Source organism: Amblyomma mixtum, chromosome 3, assembly GCF_055824585.1.
Source record: "Amblyomma mixtum isolate Tamu chromosome 3, ASM5582458v1, whole genome shotgun sequence".
In the NCBI taxonomy this organism is placed as follows: domain Eukaryota; kingdom Metazoa; phylum Arthropoda; class Arachnida; order Ixodida; family Ixodidae; genus Amblyomma; species Amblyomma mixtum.
The window spans coordinates 173,741,043-173,764,360 of record NC_143014.1 but is presented as its reverse complement, the minus strand read 5'-3'; the positions used below and the strand labels follow the sequence as shown (position 1 = coordinate 173,764,360).

At 49.7% G+C, this 23,318-nt stretch overlaps 1 protein-coding gene and 1 long non-coding RNA gene across 9 annotated transcripts in view; one reads left to right on the top strand and one right to left on the bottom strand.

Moving 5' to 3' along the window:
• LOC149352735 (uncharacterized) overlaps window positions 1–23,318 on the bottom strand; it is a 40,553-nt gene that overhangs the window by 5,566 nt on the left and 11,669 nt on the right. The window lies entirely within an intron of this gene.
• The window catches only part of LOC149352734 (serine/threonine-protein phosphatase 4 regulatory subunit 1-like), an 83,784-nt gene continuing 77,591 nt past the window's right edge, over window positions 17,126–23,318 (top strand). For 4 of the 8 annotated variants that reach the window (XM_089581953.1, XM_089581957.1, XM_089581959.1 and 1 more), the window contains exons 1-2: window positions 17,130–17,335; window positions 19,383–19,424. In XM_089581953.1, coding sequence (XP_089438079.1) covers window positions 17,299–17,335; window positions 19,383–19,424 — 79 coding nt within the window. In that variant the 5' untranslated portion in view covers window positions 17,130–17,298. Of the gene's footprint in view, window positions 17,336–19,382; window positions 19,425–23,318 lie in introns of all 8 variants that reach the window. The other 4 variants (XM_089581956.1, XM_089581954.1, XM_089581951.1 and 1 more) reach the window with 2 other exon arrangements.

Sequence of the window (23,318 nt, the reverse complement as noted above, 5' to 3'; positions counted from 1 at the left end):
TAGTGTATACGTGAGTCAAAATGTATGTCCAGTACAGTTCAGTGGTAAACTTTGAGTAACTAAAATAGTTTAGTTTAGTTTAGTTTATGGGGTTTAACGTCCCAAAGCGACTAAGGCTATGAGAGACGCCGTAGTGGAGGGCTCCGGAAATTTCGACCACCTGGGGTTCTTTAACGTGCACTGACATCGCACAGTACACGGGCCTCTAGAATTTCTCCTCCAAAGAAATTCTAGCCGCCGCGGCCGGGATCGAACCCGCGTCTTTTGGGTCAGCAGCCGAGCACCATAACCGCTGAGCCACCGCGGCGGCAACTAAAATAGAGCAACTAATCAGCAGCAAGTAATAAACAGCAAGTAAGCCGTGCATTTAACTTTGAAACGCCAGGCAGGTCATCATCACAAGCCTTATGCATGCAGGAAAACAAAACAATGCATCAACCGGCTTTTTGTTACTCTTCGCAGTTATGAGCTCGATTCTCCCGTTTCATATAGAGGCAGCGCTGTGGGAATGACGTCATAGGGTTTCCATTTGTGCGTCATCCCTTCCTCCTCGTTTTTGTTTCTCACGTTCGTCTGTGCTTTCTAACGCATAGGGTGATAGCGACGAAATGCTAGCTTTGGTCGAGCGTGGCGACCGCGTTGTCCTTTAGCTCTGTGTTTGTCGTGGTGCGCTCACTACCTCTTTCAGTGGAACAACAAACCCTTAAACATCACGTCCTTTGGCGTTAATGTGCAGGCGTGAGAAGGCTTGCCTAGAGCACTCTATCTGTTGCAGGCACAGCAAAATAATTCAAAATTTTAAAGCAAGCAGCGGTTTTCGCAGGTAATCCCTACGCCCAAGCTCTGCAGCATAGCTACGTGAATGACACAAGCGCAATGCAGGTAACAAACAATTAAGCTGCGATAAATTTCGACGTTGTTTGTCGCGCAGCATACCGCTCCAGCGCTCTAGACAAACGTGCTCACCTCCGTACTGGGCGCCGAGCCTTGGTTTTCCCTGAAGCGACCAACTGAATACTCCGTCTCCGATGTGTTCGTGCACGGTGTGGTCTCGCACGCGTCTGAGTGGCCACTGCACAATCCCGACCGCGCGTCTAGTTCGTGCAGCACCATCGCAATACATTTTTCTTTTTTACAGCAACAGCTACTACGTAGCCAGACCTCCCCGAGATGTCGAGGTTGTCGTTTGCATCAAATGACGTCGTTGTATAGCAAGGTCACCTGATCCATCGTCATAAGTCACGTAACCCATTATTTGTCGTGTGACGCACTGTCGGTGAGTTGTGTGTCCCCTTACCCAATGGATCACGTTCTCTGTTAAACAACTTCCTCTCACATGCACCAGGCGCTGAAACGCGTCAGGGACGCGTTCAGTTCCTTCCAGAACACCACTTGTACGTGCATCATTTGCACTGTCTGTCAGCTTTATTGGGGCTGCTTGTCCTCCGAGACTCTTTACAAAAGAAAAACGAAAGGTATCGGGATTAAGCGACACAGATGTGAAAATCTATAAATAAAGGCCACACGACGCGGCGCCGTCCCTAATCTCGATCTCTGTAATCGTGGATGCGATGCCCGCACAGTGGCGCTGGTGCAGTGTCCTCGTACCCACGGCTATGGTCCCTTGAAGTACCCACGACCACGTCGGGGCACGACGGGGCACCACGTCGCTGCACCGAATTGCGGGGTCGCAGCTCGAGAACCGCCGCCGCTCTTTCGCGGCGTCCCGTTTCGCGCATTCATCGAGGGAGGGCACTTTTTCTGTCTGCGCCAAACACACACACGCAACGCTCCCAATGCGCGCCCTCCAGACCACTCGCGTCGTGTTTGGACTTCAGACCGCAAAATGGAGGACGCTCTTGATTCCCTCTTCGATATTTCGTCAGATACACTGTCGCCGCTGCTATTATACACACGATAAGCACGATTAGCACTGTTCGGCCACGAGAACACCGTTAGCCCAGACGACTAAAGCGAACGACGTGCTTGCTGTTTATGTACCGACTTCTGAGGACGTGTTTCAAGCTTTACTGACCTTTAGTTTTACGAGAATAGTGTCCTAATTGGCGCGAACTGCCTTCTGTCACGTGCCCGTTGTTGCAGCTTGTATAGCAAGAGCGGGAGAATGTGATATGGAAATTGTTTGAACGCTGCCGTGGTTTTACCCGTTAGTGCAGCGCAAGGAGCACTTAGACGTTGCCTTCATGGCTTCTCTGCACGGCGTCATTGGCCTCACTACACAGTGCCATGAGGAGAAAGGGAGGAGAGAGGCAGGTTTCTTTTCCGGACAAAACGGTTGTCTCTGTAGAGATTTCTGGATCAAATACTGGCCACATAATATTCACACGCGGCAAATAACGGCCAGAGTAGTGCAAGAATCCCCATTAATTCTTAAACGCTACAAATCATCGGCACACCGGCAGCAGGTAGAAAACAATGCTCCCCAGTGAACAGCAGTTGATGGTCTGGTTTATTGAGGTCTTCATCGTCAAAACTAAAACCAGCCTATCTGACATCACCATGAGACTCACTGCTACTACTTGCATTTTAAAAAAAAAGGTAAAAAAGAAATACCGAGGTCGTTTGCAAGACGGTCCGGATATCAGGCAGTTTGCCTAACTTCGGTTTTTGGCTTCGTTCGCACGCAGCCTGTACCCTCTGATGGGACAAGAAGGAAGGAAGGAACGGGGTACGCGGATTTTAATGGCCGGCAAATGGCCTGAAACATATTTCGCTGGCGCTGCCGTTTCCTCGTCTCAGATGATGACGATGTTGATGAATTTTTATGGCGCAAGAGCCGCTTTGGCCAAAGAGCGCCATGGCACAATGTATTTTCGGATACACAAGGTGGGGTCGAAGGCCCATTTCCCAAGCATATGTCACCCCATGTAAGCCGAGCACCAGGCCAGGGGAAAACTTGTACCCATTCTATCACCGGTGGTAATAGCGGAAAACCTGTACACATTCTATCACCGGTGGTAATAGGGGAAAACTTGTACCCATTCTATCACCGGTGGTAATAGGGGAAAACCTGTACACATTCTATCGCCGCTGGTTACCCGTGGGCACTGGGGATCGAACCCCGCACCTCCTGCATGCGAGGCGGATGCTCAAGCCACCAGGCCATCAATGTCTTCCCCTCTCTCCGCTCTGCTAGCTTGCTAAAAGTATGCAATGGGCACGCGAACCAGTGCACGTGCAAACATTATTGCTATCTGGACAATCACAACGTCAGAATGAGGCGTCGTTACCTCGTTTCATGGCAAAATGCTCGCGAACGCGCGCTTCCCGTGTAAGTGGGGACTGCAGGGGAAGCCACAAGCGTGTTTTGTCTTGCGAAGCAAACAAATGCTACAAATGATGACGAGAGATTGCATGAAACACAGGAACGAGCCTTAACCTGAAATTAGGGGCAGTGCTTTACGCGACTCGCACCCAAGTTACACAATACAGTATGCATGCTGCTTGAGAAAAATGTTCAGTGGTTCATGGTTAACGTGGACTGGAAACCTCGGGGCACGGGCGTCCCCGTATTGTTCCTTGGTCGAAACGAGGCCGCCGCTAGAGGGATCGCACCCGAAACCTCGTGCCCCGCAGCCGAACGCCATGAGTCGCTGCAATGAACAGAAAGGAATGTGACAAGCATGCAGGACAAAACCAGCTTTACGAGTCTCTCGAGAAAGCTGAAAAGGTGCACAAACGCAACATGCTGCATTTTGCTGAGGCATGCAGCTGGATGCCGGCCCAATATTGACAGATCGATCCATTTGCCGCCGATCAAACTGGTCAATTTCAGAGAAAGCTTTGACAGCTCAGTACAGCACTGAGCAGTCTCGGAACTCGAGAAATGAACCTGACGCGCGGTGTTCAGACTGCTGTAATTGCGAGGAGCGTTCCAGTGACCCCTGTTCCTTTTTCCACGTGTTTGGCCGCGCGTCTAAACTGTCACAAAGAGCGATACGCATCATTTGCCTGCTGGACCCTTGAAAATTCTCAGCCCCTGTTCGATCATTCCAAGTCACTTCGTTCGCTAAAAAAAAAAGAGAAAAATACGCGAACACTATCGTTAAATTTTTGCTAACGACCTAACTTGTTGGTGTGTTTAGTGATAGCAGCGCCTTTCATATGTATATCTAAGCTTGGATTTTCTTTTCTCTGTTTTTGTCGCAATAACCAGAAAGCAGTCAGAATGTCACCGATTTGCACACAGGATTCACAGAGTCCGGAGAAAGCTGCGACGACACGTTGGCCCCTATCCCTGCTCCCCCCATTTTCCTTTGTCTGACAAGAAGACATGGCAGCCGACGAGACCCTACGCATGCATTTCAACATCCCATTTATGACTCGCACAATGCCTTCTAGATTTTTCGCTGTCGGGACGATATTTTCCACCACAACGCTTATTTACCACGTATACGCGTTATTATAAGCTGTGCTCCTGTCGATATATATCATTCGCACTTTTCTTTTTTTTTTTCACGCGCTCCCCTTTATCACGAAGCAGAGCGTGCCTGCAGTTCTTTCCATCGCTCACGCCACTGCGGGAGAGTAATGCAAGAGAGCCCAACACCCACGCTTGAAGAAGGCGTTAACCACACTGCGGCAAAGGAGGTGTGGGGGTCGCCATTATCTCATCGTAGACTAAATAAAAAAGGACGTTGCAGTGAGCGGGTTAAAATGGGTCTCTTTCGTGCCTGCCATGCGCGAACACGAAGCTGCTGACGCCGAGGAAGCGTGCACTCCCACGGTGCCGGCAATGAATGCCACGATGATCGCAGCTTTATAGGCAAGTTGTATATAGCCACGCCCCTTGGCCGGTCGTTCACGCAACGGCCCGTTCGTCCAGCGTAAACTTTCCCCAAGTACCAGGGGGTTCCATAAACACTCAGTGTGCATTAAAAACGGTTCCTGGTGTGTTCGTATTTTATTTTTCGTATGTGTGTGGTTGTGTGCACGCGCATCCTTCCTGACGACGGCTTGCTAGGCTGGCGCTGTCCGTCTGCTGCGCGTGTTCGTTCTCCTGTCATGCACAGCAAACTCTGCTAAGCTAGCGCAGAAGCTCTTTCGACCAAGTTTTCTCGATTTAGGCGACAACCGCTTTGTTTCCGGCAGAAGGATACTAAAGACGACTGGACATATCGTCTATTTGCTGCCGGAAAGTGGAGTCCGGTTTCTACACCACATTTACTGGGTTTCATGTGCCTTGAGACGCATTTTCTCTCTCTCTCTCTCTCTCTCTTATACAAAAAGCACGCCTTCAGTGAAGCCATTTATATTTCGCGCGCTTTCAGCACTTTGATGACATCATCCGTGATGCCATTTTAGAAACCCTTATGGGCGATAGCTGTATGGTTTTTATTGTGGTAGAAACTGTCTGGCTCGACCTGACCATGATGGCTTAGCCAATGTCGTCGGACCACTGGTTAAACCAACATGCTCAAGTCATTTGTGATGCAAATTCATGTACTTTAATATTACGACCCCGCGAGTAATTACCGCAAGCGCTGATGGCTTCGCAAGATGTTTTCTTTATTTCTGCATTACACACACACACGAACCCGCACGCACACTAATGAAGACTCTTGGACACAGCCGAATAGTGTAATAGTGTCTTAAAATGCTTATTCTGCAACATAGAGCCATGGTGCCGATAGATGGGAAGTATGGGGGAACATCCCCTATATAACAGACATCGTGTTACAACAACGCGCAGCGCCCATCTGGTCACGCGGTGTTTGCAGATGTTTGGAAAAAATTTTAGTGCTCATCTGACTACAACTATTATTCTGCCTACAACACTAAAAGCCGTGGGATGTCATTTCTCGGCAGTATTCAATAAAGGGTCAACTTTTAGTACTACTCAACTGTAGTTGCTCGCACGGGTCTCTTCTTCGACGGCGATCACTTTGTAAGAGCATTCCACTCTATCCTCCTGCATTTCTAAAACTGCAGCCGCGCTCTTTAGGAGTTTGCGTAGGGTCTACATTTAGAGGGGGGATATGAGCACTATAGTGCGAATGGACGGGGGGGGGGGCAAGCTTGACCTCGCTGAAGTCGTGCCTTCAACTGTGTTCAGACCGATTTACTTTTCTGTTAGGTTTGGGAATATCTCCAGTGTCTCTTTGTACGCATAAGCATACCATGCCGACATACAGATCCCTTCATTTTCGAAGCACCCATGCATAGTCAGTGCTTCGTGCGGATGCTGTTTTCGGAAAGTAAAACTCGCTGGTACGCTCTTCGGCATATGCGCACACAGCACCGGGGAGCATGCCTTCGCCGGAATGATTGAAAAATCCATCTGTCAGCGATGTATGCCCGTGTAGCGGCCTAAGGGGGCTGATGCGGTGCTAGCGTTGGTTGCTGTGCGGAAAGCAGGGCTTCCGAGCTCCGCGGCTTCGGTCGCGCGAGCACTCATGCAGCCTCTTTAAAGGATGGATCGTTTTTGGTGCTCGTCGAGTCACTGTCTGCCTTCGCGCCAGTCTTAAAACAGCGCCGTCAGGTCTATTTCTGCTGAAGTCTGAGTCACGTCGTCAAGTCTGCCGTCCTTCACAACTTGCCCCTTTCTGACTGCCGCCTGCTGTCAGCTCAAAACTGGTCACATGTTTCGAACTTTACTATTGCCTGGAGGCCGAAATTCGCAAGGAGATTGCTTATAGGGGTTCTAATAGCCAAAGCGCTCGAAAAAAATGGAAGTCCGCGCGTGTGCGGCTATGGCGCAGTGCACTATTATACTGAGCAATCTCTGCACAGGCGCCGCATACGTTAAGACGACTGCGACATTTTTCATTGCGGTATGAGGTGTCAGCCGCGAGACAGGTTGCTTGAGAGGTTGAGTCAAATCCTCTGCCACCCCACTGCCCTCGCTGGCATAGTTCTCGGAATAACGTTTTCGATTCCTGACTCGCCGTTGTGCACGACATGCGTTCTACCCAGTTGCATGCACCACTGCCACTATATTACACGCAATCGACTCGCGCTCACGTTGGTGACGTGCACGCTTATGTGCAGCTCTCTCGCACAGCAGCGCGTTACGAAGCACTAAAGAGCGGTTCTGAAACTGCTGGGGGGGACCCTACGAAGCGCCCAGACACTTCGGAGCCGGTCAGAGAAAAGTCCATGGATGAGCTTTGATCTCGGGACTCGGGCGGCTGGCTCTGGGCGTCCTCGCTCGTGCTTCCGCGATATGCTTTGATCAGATAGCTCAGAAGACAAGACATATCATGTGCGCTTTGTGTCCCATGCATGGGAAATTGTAATGCCTGCTTCAATGCAACTCAGCGCTACAGCCTACGTTCGCACCTTTTTCTTCCTTTTTTTTTATTGTGCCGTCTGCATGCTATAATAGTGTTTTAGTAGAGCCGGGCAGCCGTATGGTCAATATGGTGACGTGTTGCCCTAGCAACACATTTTGCCATGCAGTCGTAGTTGCCGTAGTTAGCGTATTTACCGTACGACGGTGCTAAAACTCTCTGATGACTTATCTGCCAACGATAAAGATATCGGTCTAATCGTTCTGTGCATCAAGTTCAGCTCCGTGTGTACAGATAACTGTTGACAGCGTGCACGGACACGTAGACACAAGTTGAGGCGTGACACATTGCTTGCATTTCCATCTGGTGTTTGGTTATTTACCGTTCACACTTCCAAAGACAAATTTACCGTTACACGATCTAGAGACTGCTACATATCGCAAGCGACAGACAACGCGGAGCTGAGACAGCGGTTTCCTGACGTAGGCAATATTCCCGTGTCGGCATGCAGCCAAGTGCTGCTGCCCCCCCACGTGCCCCTACAAAGTACGCAGTACATTCTGTAGACAAAGAAAAATAGCAGGCCCTCGCCTGCACCGCTTACGCACAACAGGCTTAAATCAGTTGTAAATATAAACGCATTGGTCCAAGGGAGGACAGCAGGACGGACATTGATACACCCAACCACAGCGCCGGGGAGCGGCTCGAGCAGACTCCTCTGATATGAATTGGTTTTTAACGTAGAAAGACGGCACAGGAAGGAACGAACGAAAAACCAATTCCAGTAATGCACCAACTAGCCTGCAAAAATGTTCCCCTGATCTGCCCTGGGAAAAGAGGGAATGTAGGGAAAGGGAATTCGCGTGGCGGGAACGGGTTGTGGGAATCAAGACAGGAGTGGGGACAGCGTGGGATTCTGAAATTGATCCGGCACCGTCAAATGAATCGCGCAGGGCAACTGAAACGTGATCACAAAAACAAAAATATCGGCTGTTGGAGACGAAATATAGTCGCGCTTCATTAACTCATAAACAGCGATCCTCGTGCCTTCGAAGTGAAATTCAACTGGGCTTCTATTCGGTCTCTGTCACCTGAAATCTCGTTTTGCTCTTCACGCTTCATCTGACGCCGATAAGACAGGCAGGAGGAGTGAAAAAAGGGAACACGTGAGCCCGTGCCTATGCGGGCCGATCGCGAGCTTGTGGCTGTTCTAAACATTGGAAGTCCGCTTTTGAGACTGGCGGCACTGTTCATAAAATTCTTACTGCTCTAAAGATTGGACGCACGTCCCGTCGTGCTTGCCACGGGGCGTGCCTCCAATGTTAGGAACAGCCAAGGAATGCGATCGGTCCACCTGGTCACGGAGCCACGTGTTCCCTTTTATATTGCTTCTACCTGTAAACCCCCGTCGCCACCTCGGTTTTACGCTGAATCACTGATTTCCGTGCGGTGTACCGCTGCGCCGCGCGATTTTCGTACTGAATCCAATTTGCTTCATGTGGTGTACACGGCTGTCACATTCTCGCGCGAACGTACTGCAGCCCACCTACTGCCCTTGCCTCCTATTGCATCGTCGCAACCTGCGCGCTCGTGAGTAAATCTGATCGCGAGGCGCATTGGTTCGTGGATGAGCGCGGCAGTATTCGGGACATTCCGACGGCCGAGCGCCCTGTTTTCGGGCACGCAAGGTGCTGCGTAACGCATGCCTGCGCGCCATGTGACGGGCGAGTCGCACGGCTTCGGCACTCGCGGATCGAGCGAAGCAGGCGTGCTCGCGAAACGCGGCCGCCTTATCATGGCTTTTTTTTTGGCGTCTAGTATATTTGTCGACAGTGAACAGGAGTATGGCTTCCACAGCGGGTTGAGCGTGGGGACAGGAAGAGGCGTCCGCGCACTGTACTTTGTTCCAATACGCAAACAGGACCAAAGCGCGATGAAAAGCATTCAACGGATGCTTTTTTTCAGTCCTGTGACGCGCGTGCGTGCTGCATTGTAGGCGCCTGCTAGTCGGGCATGATGCGCGAAAAATATTTCCTTCACGTTGTTGGTTCAACTCGGTTGAAGTTGGCTACGGTTATCTGCCAGTGAAGCGCGTGTTCCACGTGCTGCTTGCACAGATAAGCAGGACGGCCCTCGTGGCCGTAGAGGGGGGCGTGGACAGCGAAGAAAGCGAAAGACGCCATTTTAAACGATAGACGACAACACAGTGCTGGGTCGCCCGAGAAGCCAATAGCATAGGAATGTCCTTTGACAGCTGACTGACGACGGGCGTTTCCTGGGGAGGGGCGGAGATTGCATCACCCAAAGAGCTTCGACCTCGCATACGGAAACAGAACGTTGCTGGTCGTTGCACGTACCTGAGGTACTTGGGGATTGAATTCTGCCGCGGTGCTTAGCAACGTGGAACTACGAGTGATGTCGTTTTCCTGACCACGAAACGAGGCACACGTGTCACTGCTACACTGTCCAACGCGTGACCGGTCTATCTCCTCGCGGGGGGAAGGGGGGGGGAAAGGGAAGGAACTGCAGAAGAGCATTCTAATCGCGCCCGGCCATGCTAGTGGCGGGGGAAAGCCTGCTTCGTCGCTTCTGGAACGTTCTCTCTCCCTCGGTCCGGCCTGTCCCGTCAGGGATATATAACCTTGGGGTGAAGGGTCCCGAACCCTTTTCCACGTTCACCCCTGACCGGTCGGTCACATGGCGGTCATGCTGTCCCTGTGCGCATCCGTGCGCCTTCGAAAATTTTATATTTTCTTCCTGTCGCCCGGCAGCTCCCACAGACGAAAGGTGAGGTTTATAATCTTTGTACTTATTCAAAAAGAGAAGTCCATCTCTCAGCTCGACTTCTTCTCCCCGCTTTTTTCTTTTTAAATCTCTTTTTTTTTTGTTTAATTTTAAGAAATGCGCTTCATGCAAGGCTGCTGCGCTTTATTTTACTTCAGCTGGTGTGCTTGGCTGCTGCATTCAAATCCGTGTACGCTCCAATAAGTAAACAGTGTACGTTTTCGGCTCATGGTGAGGTTCTCTGGAGGCGGCGTTGACACGAGCCCGAATCAACCTGAGGACAGGCCTTAAGAAATATTGTCGGATTTCCATGCCGCAGAGCACCTGTATCGATGCATTCTTTGCCCTCGTGTTCGTCTCACGATGCATTAGCACAATTTCTCTGTTCAGTCGACCAGCGGCACGGAGATCCTCGGAGGTTCCCAAACTGCTCCTGGTGTGATAAGCTCCTTGCGCTAATGATATATAACGAGGAGCTGGTCTGTAGCAGTGCATCTCATTCTTCTGCTTGTACTTTGGCATCCTCAAGTGTCTTGTCTCGTCAGATAGGCTTGCGACGATGCACGTGGTCCTGGGCGCTCTTTTGTCTGGCTCCGTTGCCACGTGCAGCGAGCCTCCCGAATTTGTACCGCAGCAGGGGCCTGGCTTGCGACACCGGTTATTAAACCCTTCCCTTTTTGGTTACCCAGATTTTTTTTTTTACGCGCGGTTTTGATTTTGCACAATCCCGAGAAGAAACGCAGCGCACACAGCGAGCGCCCCGCTTAGCAGGCTTTAGTCGTTTGTGTCTCGGGCTTCGCTGACAGGCTGATTGCCGTGTACAAGTTCGATTTGCATTTGTCGGCCCGTCTGTATTGGTGTGTCCATTTTTCCTCGTTTTTTTTTCGGTGTTTTATGTGGTTGTTCCTGTTCGGAATATACCGACGCTTTTTGCGCTTCGTATCCACGCTGCCCAGATTGTACAGTCGGGGACAAAATACTCCGGACCACGCGTTCCTCAAACGAAGCTTATAGCTCTACTATGAGACAGCGGCTGGAGACCGCACTTGTGGAGATGAAAGAACAAACATTTAGCTTTTACCTCCACAAGTGGGGTCTCCAGCCGCCGACTAATAGCAGAGCTATCGGCTTCGTTAGAGGAACACGTGGTCCGGAGACTTTTGTCCCCGACTGTACCTGTGCGCAAGCAAGCCTTACTCGAAGGCACTAGGGATGAAAAATCGGGATAGTTGATTATTCGCGCTGTCAGTTTTGTAGCCCATCGGTCGCGTTGTCTGATAAGGGAACGCAATTCTTGTAGGAATGGACGCGCTTGGCAACCGGCAAGAGTGGCTTTTGCTTGTTATTTTAATGGGAAAGCATTGCAAGCCGAGCATACATACCCGGCACTGGCCACCCTCCATATGGCGCCAGTTTTCTCGCCATTCGTACCAAAACTGTGACGCAAGCGTTTGTCGTGCAGCGTTCCGCGTGGCGTCATACGATTTCTCGTTGCATATAGCTTACATGTGCTAGTCAAGTTGTAGGCTAGCTTGCGACAGGGATTCGAACCGACGACATATGCACCTTCAATTTTATGCCTTTCCACACTATTTACCTCTTCCCTTAAGGCGCAGCTGAGGTATCCACCGATATGTGAGAGAGTTACTGGGCAATTTCCTTTCCTCAAAAACCAATTTTCACATCAAAAATTATGATGCAACCATTCGTCGTACAGCGTTCCGGGTGGTGTCGTACGCGCGCATGTGTGCGAGTGTGAGTGGATGACAGTGCACCGAGGAACAGTAATGATTTCGCATTCCCGCAGTCTTAAGTGCCTGAGCTGAATTTTTTTTTGTCGTAAATTTCATTCTAGTTATTCCCGTAACATGCGCCGTGCAATCAGAATAAAGCTCAGTCGAAGATAGCGCTTGCATGCCGCCTCGTCCTTACGTCCTGCGTGCGCAGTGTGTGCGCTACAATGGTTTGAGTTTTGCATTATGACATGGCGCAAACACGGTAGACATTTCGGCGTGTTGTGGTGTACCATAGCATATTTTTGTTGCACGACAGGCGAAGACGACGCCCATGCGGCAGCTACCAACACACCGGTTATTTATTGCATATGCATCACGCGCAATGCGTTAACGAGGTCGCATGCTACGGAAATCGAGTTTTGTTATAAGAAATTATTTTTTTTGTGCGAACTTTCCTTATGCTTTGGATGTGATTCCTTATGCTTTGGATGTGATGCCGATCACGCCAGCCACGTGGATTTGGTTTATTGGGTTTATTGGGCAACTCAGGCTATGAGGGACGCCGTAGTGCAGGGCTTCGGAAATTTTGACCACCTGGGGATCTTTAACGTGCACTGACATCGCCCAATATACGGGCCTCTAGAATTCCGCCTCCATCAAAATTCGGCCTCAGCGGCCGGGATCGAACCCGCATCTTTCGGGTCAGCAGCCGAGCGCCGTAACCACTGAGCCACCGCGGCGGGTACAAGCCATGTGGTATCAAACGCTTGTCTATTCCAATAAAGCTTGCTGGTATTCACGAACAGTATGCCCCTCGAAGTAGTAGTAGTAGTAACATGGTTTTAATTATACATGGTAAATGGAAGGAAAAAGATTGTACCTAGCCCCGGCGTCTGCCATCGCTGCTGGAAGCAACTGAGCTGGGGCAGCAGAAATAAAGGATAGGCAGTGTGTAGAAGTGAAATGAACGCGGTGAGGGGATAGCAGAAAGGACAGACCCCGCGAAAGAAACTGGGATGTTCAGCCGCATCACTTTCTTTAGCGTCAGTCCTGGCTCGCTGAGATATCCATTCGGCAGTTCTCACTTTAGGCTGTGGGGTCTCCCTCATGAAAATGTCTAACATAAAGACCAAGGCAAAAATCCATGGTTATCCGAAGGCCTTTATTGATAGCTCTGAACGGTAATCTTCAAAACGCATCCTGTTTTAATAGCGTCTTACGTGTCTCCGGGACCCGCCGCGGTACGTGACTTAGGGCGCTCGGCTTCTAAGCCCGAGGACGCGGGTTCGATCGCGGCCGCATTTCGGTGGAAGCGAAACGCTAAGTGTCCGGGTACTGTGGGATGTCAGAGTACGTTAAAGAACCCCATGTGGGCGAAATTAATCCAGCGTCCTACACTACGGCGCTCCTCATATTGCATGTCGCGTTGGGACGTTAAGCGCCATACACCATACCATATACGCGTTTCCACAACCGCGTACACATCGCTGCGCTATCCTGCCTCCATGTCGAGGGTAACTTGCGAGCACCGCGTGATGTAGGCAAGTTACCTTCGACATCGGTAGCAATGTATTTTCCCATGACTCTTGAAGCACACCAGTGAATGACAAGGCTTATCAGGGCTCACGTAATCTATGCCGTTGATTCGTTCGTCATCAGGCGAGATTTAGTGTCCACGAATAAATCCGAAATGTTAGCTTCAAACGACATCGCGAAAGCACGGGGAGTAGTTACGGCTTTTGTGTCTTCTCTTACCATCCGTCGTTAGCGCTGCTTCAAGGTCTATATCGTGGCTTGGCTCTTCCGGTGCGAGCCTTGGACGAGAGCGGCTGCGGGGGTGCACATTCAGTCTGGGGCAAGGGTACCTGCAGGAAGCGTCCGAGCTAACCCTGTAATGCCCAGATAATGGAAGATTTTAGATCTTTCCAGCGGCATGTGGCTGTCTTTTATGCTACTTTGTGTTGCATCATCTCTCAGTTTAAAAAATAATTACAACCGTTAATATCCCAGCAAACAGTGATACAAAAAAACATGGCCTTATGCTTTCCTTGGTTTCCCATATCAGCAATCTGCGCCAAACGCTCCCTTTTCGTCACCAAAACGCACTTTTGGCTGCTCCAAAGTGATTTCGGTCAATCACATCACTGCGTTAGGCACCCTATAAGAAGGAACCCGCGAGGGCACAGAAGTTTTTTTTTTATTCTGTCTACGTTCATGGGAACATCCTGACTTGAGAAATATTTTGGTTGACGCTGACAAAGCGAACTTTTGCTAATTCCTGAAAAGGATTTACGGTGATGAGTCGCGTGTGAACTGTGCCATTTCACTGCCGGCGTATCCTCACTGCAAAAAGGCGCAGGTGAATCCGTAGCGGCCGCATGCTGCCATTCGGGTCACTAAAACACAACACATCGCAGCCAAGGTGTCTGTCAAAATAGTCTCCTTTCGACAGTCGGCAGCGTCTGCACGGCTGGGCAGACCCGCGTGCGCGTCTCCTCGCTCCGTGGCTCCCAACTCACGCGCGCAGGCTGTGTAGCGTATGCACCACCTGGGCCCGCTCGAAGCACGTGAAGGACGGCGTGTGTAGCCCCATGCATGGTAACCCGCATCCGCGCGCCAGCAGCCGTGACAACGGTTTGTCGCCGCCGCAGCTACTCTGTCGCAGCCACGCTGAATGGACGCGACGCAGTTGATTCTCGTGCTAGGACCACGCGGCACTCTGCCTAGTCGCAGCGGATCGTATCCATATGCATGAGTCCTCGGGAAGACTGCAGAGCGCGAGCTCGGATGCGCTCCTCCGTCGACGAGGGAAGCAGCCGGGAACGGAGCCGGTCGGCGATGAATACTCCTGGGCGGTTAATTTTCGACCACGACAGGAGTGAACAGATACGAATAGGGTATTCTACGTCTGGCCGGTAGACGCAACCGCTTCGTCTTTGTTCATTGCGCGTATCAGCAAGTATGCAGAGCGCTATTGGGACTATAGGATTGACAGGAAACAGCGCCTCGGCAGGCTAATTTTCTTCTGATGAATTGCCCTCTTAACTAACTTGGCAGGTGAACTGAATAAACTAAGGGTATCAGCGTTACCTGCTGTTAACTGCTCAACATCTGCGACGGCACGACATCACAAGACTAAGGACAGCGCGGCGAGCAGTGGAAAGTCAATGATAGGCCTAACTGAAATAACATTCGACGAGAAACGGAGAGCCAGCATGGATTAGAGATCTAACGCGTGAGTAACGCGCAGGAGAGATGCACGTGACGTCGTGGGAGCCAGAATGGTGACCAAGATTCTGCGGGGCAGGTGGCGATAAGCGGATGAAGAGGCTTTCGCCTTGCTTCTGTTCCATTAACATGGCTGCCAGTGTGACGTCGGCAGGACAGGGGCAGAGACTGTAGATAGCATTGCTGATGATGACCTTTCCTTTTTATTTGTTGACTGCATGCCGGTCTGCTCCACAGGCCTGTAGGTACCTCTGAAGCCAAACGCCATCGAGCCGCCGGCAGGTTCTTGTAGCCAGGGCCGCCGTTGTTAGTCTATCTTGCGCCCTTATACGAGTTGCGCTGCATGCTTACGCGCCAGCTAGCCAAGTATGGAAGAAGCTGCAGGAAAACCAACACGGAGGCGCTCGTAAGGCCCCTTCGAGAGCACGTGCGGCGATGGGTGGGGGCAGCGTCCTCCCGGGTTCTGCCGGACGTGCAACTCGTTTCTGTCACGAAATAGCTCCGCGCGCCAGGCACTGTTCCGAAGTGCGCGCTTCTCCTGGGCGCCACATCTACCCGCGCATGTAACTGTTCGCGCGAAGAAGTGCGGCTTTGGAAAGGCGCAGCGGCACTGACGAGGAAACGATGGACGCGGAAACTGTGATAATTGCCATTGTAATGATGTGCACTCACGTTGGCCGTTTAGAGGTTTTCACGAGGCACCTGCAGAACCGATGGAGTCGTTCCGGATGGCGCACAGGCGACTTTATACTTCACCAATGCCTCCGAATGATGGCGAGCTGAGGCTAAAAGTATTCTAGATAATTTAGAATGAAGAGACAAATGCGCCAGTGAGGGGCCCCTCCAGCCGATGGCATCGACTAATTGTCATGGCGTCACGGCTAATCGCCTTGCACCTGCCAGTCCCCTGCAATGTCATGCTAGCGCGCGCGAGGGGAATAACCACGATGTCATGACCATCAGTCGACGTCATTAGCTGGAGGGCCTGGTTTGAGTACCATTTGCCGCTTCGTTCTTGAATAGTAACCGACGTAGTTAGCTCATTCTTTCTGAGTGACCATGTTTCGCTCATTAGTGTCCATGACTGCTTTATCTTCACACACCACGTTTTACACCGTAAGAAAGCAGCTCCCTGTTCGCTGGAAATTTTGTGCTTTCAAGCGCTTACGAACTAGCGAAACAAGCGTCGATAATATCATGTCTCGGGTGTGACAGTCAACGCTTCAGCTACTATGGTTTTGCTGGGTGTTCAGCGGTAGCAAAAAATCTGTTGCCGTTAGACGAATGTCCATTAAAAAGTTGTGACGCCGAATTGAACGCATGATAAGGTTAGAAGTTAGCGATGTCTCCTTTGAAGCTAGGGCCTTAGGCAAAAGATGTTTTTTTTTTTTCGCTCAATTGTGCAAAAAAAAAAAGCCTTATTTTGCAAAATTTCCAGAAAGAGTAATTGATTATGGCGCTAGCAGAGCATACATACGCTAGGAAGCGACACTTTATTTCTGCCATTGCTTGAGTTAGTGAAAAAGCAGCATTTTTTCACTTTCCAGACATTGTATGATACCTTCCGCTCGGAAGCGATTCAGTCGACACTGCGCAAACCGTCTCATTCATGGCACTATGGCGAAGCCAGTTATCTGCCTTCGTGCAACACGACGTGCGTGAAGGGAAGTCTGAAAATACTAGTGAGGAGGAGAGCAAAAGCAAGCCGCCGTCTTACCATTGCGAAAATGTGGCGCACGTCGCGGAGAGGTTATGTTTACCCCCGGTCTCAGACGTCGACGAAAGATCTGCACCTTTTTTGCTACGCGCCGGGCGAAAGTTTTCTGGAAATTTTGGGGGTCTCCCGCTCCAGCGCAGCGCGCGTCCTCTCAGCGCGCGCGCGCGCGCGAGCGGAGGAGGTTCAGGAGGAGAGGAAGGGGTGCAAGCGCTTGGGCGCAGCCCTCTGTGTCTAACGGCTGGCGAGTGCACAGATTGGCGATGGTAGGTGACGTCACGCTTCCCTCCTCCAATGAAAGAACCGGAAGGAACTTTGTCGGCGAGTGCGCGCCTTGATGCACGCGGAGGCTGCACAGGAGTGCTAAGGCGCGAGGTCGCGCGGAGGCCAATGAGGGTCGTCGCTCGGAATTTCTCCTCGCCAGTCTTTCTCGAGCTCTCTTGCCCACCCTCGCGTCCTCGTGGAGAGCTCGCAGGAACATGGCGGGTGAGCATGGTGTTGTGTACGGCGCCGCCGCGATTCTCCCTTGCAATGGCGCGGCACGGCGACTACGGCTGCTCTAAACGCGAGCCGTTTTACAGGAATGCCGGACGACGGTGATGGCCTCGTGCCGGATCAGAGTGAGTACGCAGACGAGTCGAAACTCGGAACTTTGAACCACGAGTGGCGTCCTGGCGTCGATACAGTGCGGTATTCACGGGGGACTGACTGCTCTGCCTGGCTAAGCCTACTGCTAGCGCAGTTAGGCCTAGCGGCCTGTCCCTTGAAAGGGCCGCCCGCGGCGCGCGCGCTATGGCGCTCCCAACGACTCCTCGTTACCGGTTTGCGTGCTAGGGTCGGAGCTGCAGTCGCCGCGCTGCGGTTTTTCATCCTGCGCAGATGCCATGTCACGGCAATCGTCTTCGCGTTACTAACTTTAAGCAGTGCTTGCAATTCGGTGTTGACAACCCCCGGGGGTCAATAAACACGACGCGCTCGGAGCCGCCCGGTCTTGGGAATGTTTTTTCTTGGGCGTCTTCGTTGGCAATAATTTGTCAGCGCAGTTGCTACCAACGCGATTGAAAAACGTCCCATGTTTGCGCCCGCCAGGCCAGCCCGTTAACGCGGGTGACGCCTGCGACAGTGAGGCGGGTGTCGGGTCATATCAAGCCTGGGGCCGTGCTCATTTTTGCAGTGGGCTTTTCTTGTTTGTGCCATCCAAGTGTGCTAAACCATCTTCGCTTAGTCAGCGTTGAAGGATTCAGCCTGTGCTTCAATTTTGGCTGTCTCCTGAAATCGGCAGGACCTCTTTGTTCATATTCTGATGTTCTGGGCGGTTACCGTGACTCGTCGGTTTTATGCTGCGCCGCGTAGTCCTGGCTGAAGTTAGCTCGCCAGCCAGCCGGCTAACTTGTGAATCAGCAGTGACATGGTTTGAGGGTGCTTTGTTGTTCTTAGAAGCTGGGAATGTTCACAGGAACGCTTCCTTGGTTCGGGACGGGTATACCTCGGTTCCTTCAATCGTATGCATACCTTTAAGCTTTTGTGTGTTTTTGCGTCCACTGCAGCCTCTGTGTGCCCTTTACCTAGCAGCGCAGGAGCTATGCATGAAACAATTGTTCGCGTTTTAACAGTTGCTGCTGATCGGCTCGTTTGACGTACGCACAAACGGAGTTGGACCGAGTGTCGCACGCACGGAGCGACCGACGTGCTTGTCTTGATTGACGCGAGCGCCTTTCCATTGTCCCGGTAACGACGAGGACGCCGCTCGGGCTGGCCCCTCGGGGTGGAGAGAGCGACCGGCCGAGCGCGCTCATGCCGCTTGGGCGTTTCTGCAGCAGGCGTTGCCCTGGGCGCGCATATCGCTGGCCTTTCGAGTACAGTGAGTGGGCTTTCAACCGCTCTCGGTTCTAACCCTAACGTTGCTTCTTTCGCCTGTAGTGTCCGAGTACGCCGAATTCTATCATAGGCGTGCATGAATGGTGGCCACATATCGCGTGCCGGGCTTGCTGTCGCAGGCATTGCACATTGCGACGCCGTCTTTATTGCTTACTGCTTCCATGCCAAGTGTCGTACTTGCGTAATTGGGTTAGCCTGTGGCAGCTCTGGGTCTTCGCTGCGGCTAAACATGTCGAGAGTCCATGGCCCGCTCGTCTGCCCGGTCCCTTATCTGATCACGACAACTGCAGGTGTGTTGCGCGATTTTGCGACGCCATGGCGGGGAGGAGGTTTTGCACGTGGGGCTGACGTCCAGGCCAGGCGTTACTGGGTGGCCACAGTTGCTCACTAGCTGCGGCGGCAATCGCCTTTTCTCCGTCAGACCCTTGTGGTCTGAACCATGCGACTGCTTGTTGGCTGGCAACTATGGAGAGGTAACAGCACCATAAGGGCCCGCAGTTGAAGGCTGAAGGACCTGCATTTCGCAGATGTCATGACATGGAAACTTCAAATTCTGAGACACAGATATAAGTGCCATTTTTGGGGCTCAGAATATTGGATGTGCTCCGCTTGACACTGGTGAAACTAAGTTGGATTACGTCTGGGTCTGATGGCTTAAAAAGCAGGCTCAAGGCTGTTCAGGTGATGCTTACAACCAGTCTTGTTTACTTCTAAATTTCATTGTAGCAGACATGCCTCTTGTTTGCATGTGGATTCCGTGGGATTCATGTTGGCGGTTTTATATTGCAGGGACTTCGGGTGAAGCAGACTCGGTGAATCCAGAGAACGAAGGTAGGCATGCTTTCTTTGACCTTGGCACAAGGAGTTGAGCAGTGCGACCTGTATTGTGATGGGTGTCTGACTATCAAATAGTAGCAAAATGTAGTTTTAATGCTTTGTCAGCACTCTTGCTCTTTCCACACATGAGTGGAATGAGAAAGAGCTTTTGTGCTAAGGTTTGTGTGACATCTTAGTAGAGCATTGGTTTCAGCACACATTTCAATACTAGATAAGCTGTGGGCAGTAAACATGTTCACTGACATCTGTCATGTTTCCCTCAGGGCAAAATGATTGGAAAAACAAATACCCTTATCAGCATCTTATTAGTACGCTGTCTATCTGTGAAATAGCATATCTAAGACGCTAATTCACTGTTGAAGCTTGATAATACTAACATTTGATTTGAGCATCTCATGGCACACCTAACAGGTGCTCAATACAATTAATTTTTGGTGAATTTTCCGGGGGGAAAGCAGAGGACCTTCTCCATCATGTTCTTGAAGTTTTGCATCTTTTTTTTTTCTGTCTAGGTGTGCATATTTATTTACTTTGTGTATGCATTTCTTCTCATTCCACTTGCATACAAATGTTTGCTTGATCGGCTGGAGGTGTGTTGGTTCTGTTCAAGTGTCTGGGTGGGATGGATACTGATTTTGGTAATGAGCTTTATCAGTATGGTACAGTATTAAGATTTGTTAAATTTAAATGAGTGGGGCAGTTCTACTTATAAGGAGCACAGACATCGTTGAAATGCTTGCCTAGTTGGTAGTGCTCTGTTGACAGTGTGGAGTGATCAGGTTGGCTGTATTCAATAAACAAATATCCAATGATTCGTTATTCACATATAAATGGTCTTGTAGTTTGCCTTGTATGAGCAGCAGCCTAGTTCGCAACCTTACTCATGTTTCTAGTTTCATAAAATGAATGTTATGACCTACCTGCCATTCATGTCTGTTTCATTTACACAATTCTTTGCTGAGCACACTTGTCATGTTTTTGTCCCCTTTTTATATACATCTTATTGACCATTCAGGAATTTTATTTAGGTGTAAAAATTGGCCTTTAGTAAGGTGAACAGAGCTGTGAGGGGTTTTGAATCACTGGGGGTGGTTTTGAATCACTGGAATTGTTTGAAAGTGCTGAGGGTACTGTTTCGCACTGTCAGAGACCTCACTGGCACAGAATGACTTGTGTATTATTGCTTTGGTGCATATGCAAGTCAATTAGGGCTTGAAATCAAAGTAAGGATCCGAACTGCAACCACAGCAATTTGTGTAAGAATTCTATTGTATTGGCAATATAGGGACAATCCAGACTTCATATATTAGTCATTAGATTCATATGGCTGCAAGTTTGTTGTAGTGCTGACCTGTGCCATTCTTATTGAGCAAGGTCATGGTACACACTGCTGTGTGCTCTGGCTGTGATATCGTACTGCACATGTGGAGTGCTACTGTACATTATCCTAGTTGTTTTAGGTCAACACAGTGATAAACTGCAATTGTTCCAGGTGGGCTACTTAGGTTATCTGATTGTCATTGATATTGGTTGTTATAGCACTAATAGTACTTTCTTTCTGGTATTGACAAGCTTTCTTTAAACAAGCAGATGTCGCAAAGCTTGGGTCGTTACGTTGCGGCAGCTGGGCTGTAGAACTACTAGTGTGGCCATTTGGCCTGTGAGGAGGAAGAATCTGAGCTGTTTTATAAATGTGCATGGATTCCTCGTCAGCTCTCATTATCGTGCAGAGAGGACTAATTCGTTTGTCTATATTGATTGCCCTGTTCTAATAATAGATATGCTGGTCTCGCTGAGAGTGGAACTTCTATAAGTAGATATTGCCACTATCGGCCATTTTCACAAGCAAACAGCTGGGACAGGCTCTTTCTTACTGCCATTCGCTTGCAGCCGGTGGTGGTTATGCAGTTCGTTTCATCATTGGCATTAAGAGTTGGAAAGTGGTAGGACAGAAGCTATCTTGGGAAGACATCTTTTTCTGCCCAACATGAATATAGAGAGAGCCAAAAAATAGTGCTCCTAGCTAGCTTCACTAATCTCCTTCATTGTGGAAGTGTGTATTGTGGGAGGCTGAAAAATGAGTAAGTGAAGTGGTAAAGTGGACTTTGTTGCTACCAACTTCTGTACAATCCCTTTGGTTTTGTGATTTTATATTAGTTACAGTATATATTCCTTTGTTTTTATGTATTTATGTATGCTTGCCATAGAGCAGCAACGAAGTTCATCAGGTTGAAGTGGTCTGTTATCCTCAAATTGTGGGTGGTGCGAGTTTCATTTTTCAGGTCAAAGTATTTTATTATTTAGGCAGCACTGGTTGCCTAAGTAGATTGCTGATCTCCAACGAAGTAAGATAGTACTTTTAGTTAGTGAGCACAGGCTTACTGAATTGTTGATTGTGATTGGAATATCCGGCTCTCAGCTATACTGGAAAACAGTTAAGTTGCATTAAATTGCATTAGGATCTTTCTTTTAAACACTCATTATGCACTTGACTGCCCATATACTTACTCCATGGGCATGCATTGCAATCTATGTTTGCCATTTTTTAATGCGGTTGTCTGCTGCTGTGTATGCATGCCCATCTTTACCTGGTACGTAGATTGTGGCACCTTTCCCCCTCCCCTTTTTGCTATAGCTAAATTTATTTGTTGTTTCTTGGCTGTAGTTAACAAATGTCTGTGCATTGTCTGCAATGAGCCCTTCTGTGGATTAGTTGTTTAGCAAGTACGCAGTGCGAACATTCTACCGTGACCTTACTTGGAGTTACTGCTCACACACACTATTAAGATAGTGTTTCACTAGCTGTGGGTTAGGAATGAATCCAGGTCTGTAGTTTCTTAGGAGCAACTGAAGTTTTCGGAATTTCAGCACCCTCAACAAGGTTCAGACAAATTAGGTTAAACCTGATTTCGGTCCAAAATGCCGTTTCCGTGACTGTGTAACTCGGTACTGCAAGCAGTCGTCTGTAGTATGGACACTATACTGCACATATCTTGAGCATTTTCTATTGATTATTTAGGTATTTAACTCTTTTGTCAGTCACTTAGTGTACAATGTAGCATCAGGATGGTGGTTTCCTTTTGAAGCAGGATCCTGGAAAAGGGTTGCACCTGACTTATTGGCTTCTTTGGATCAGGCGCTGTCGTATGCTTGCACCACTCGCCTGTGATGTGGCTACGAATTCAGGTGGCAGTTGTGATGCTTAATGGATGTTAAAGTTGGGGTTCACACTACAGTGGGCAAGTGTGTCCAGTAAAACTCAACACAAGACAGTTCATTTTTACTAATGGCCAAATTTCTAGTGCTAAAGAAAGCCAGATTATTACCCCCTCCTGAGTTCGGCTGTGCCATTACAATTATCAGTGAATGTATTTTTTTTATTAAGCTTGCCATTGTGTTACATACAAATGTGGGCTGCAGAATTAGTCGTGTCATGTGTTCCTAGTGGTGATCTTCAAAAAGTTTCTTGCAGGTTATTTTACACTGGTCAGATGAAGCCACCATGAAGTCTGTGTGTCCCTTTAGAAGAGCAGTGTAAGGGAACTTAAGCTTGTCCACACGGAATAGTGCAGATACTAAAGTAACTCTTGCAGAGCTAGCTATATTACACACTTAGTTTGAGTGACATTTTTTTTTAGGAGGTGTTTGTATGAGTTTGGCTGTTGAGGGCACATCTCAACTATGTATAGACTCTTGATGATGGGTAGCTTGTGTGCTTCACTGGAAAAAGCCCTTGAAAGTAAGAACTCTGTTTATTTGGTCTGAACTGAATACCTCTATGGTTGGTTACAGCTTCAGAATGCCGGAGAAGTCCTGCTTCCACAGACACTTCACTGCCTTTTTGCCCGCATTTAGTTAGCCTCGTCCCCCAAAGCCACTGTTACTTGG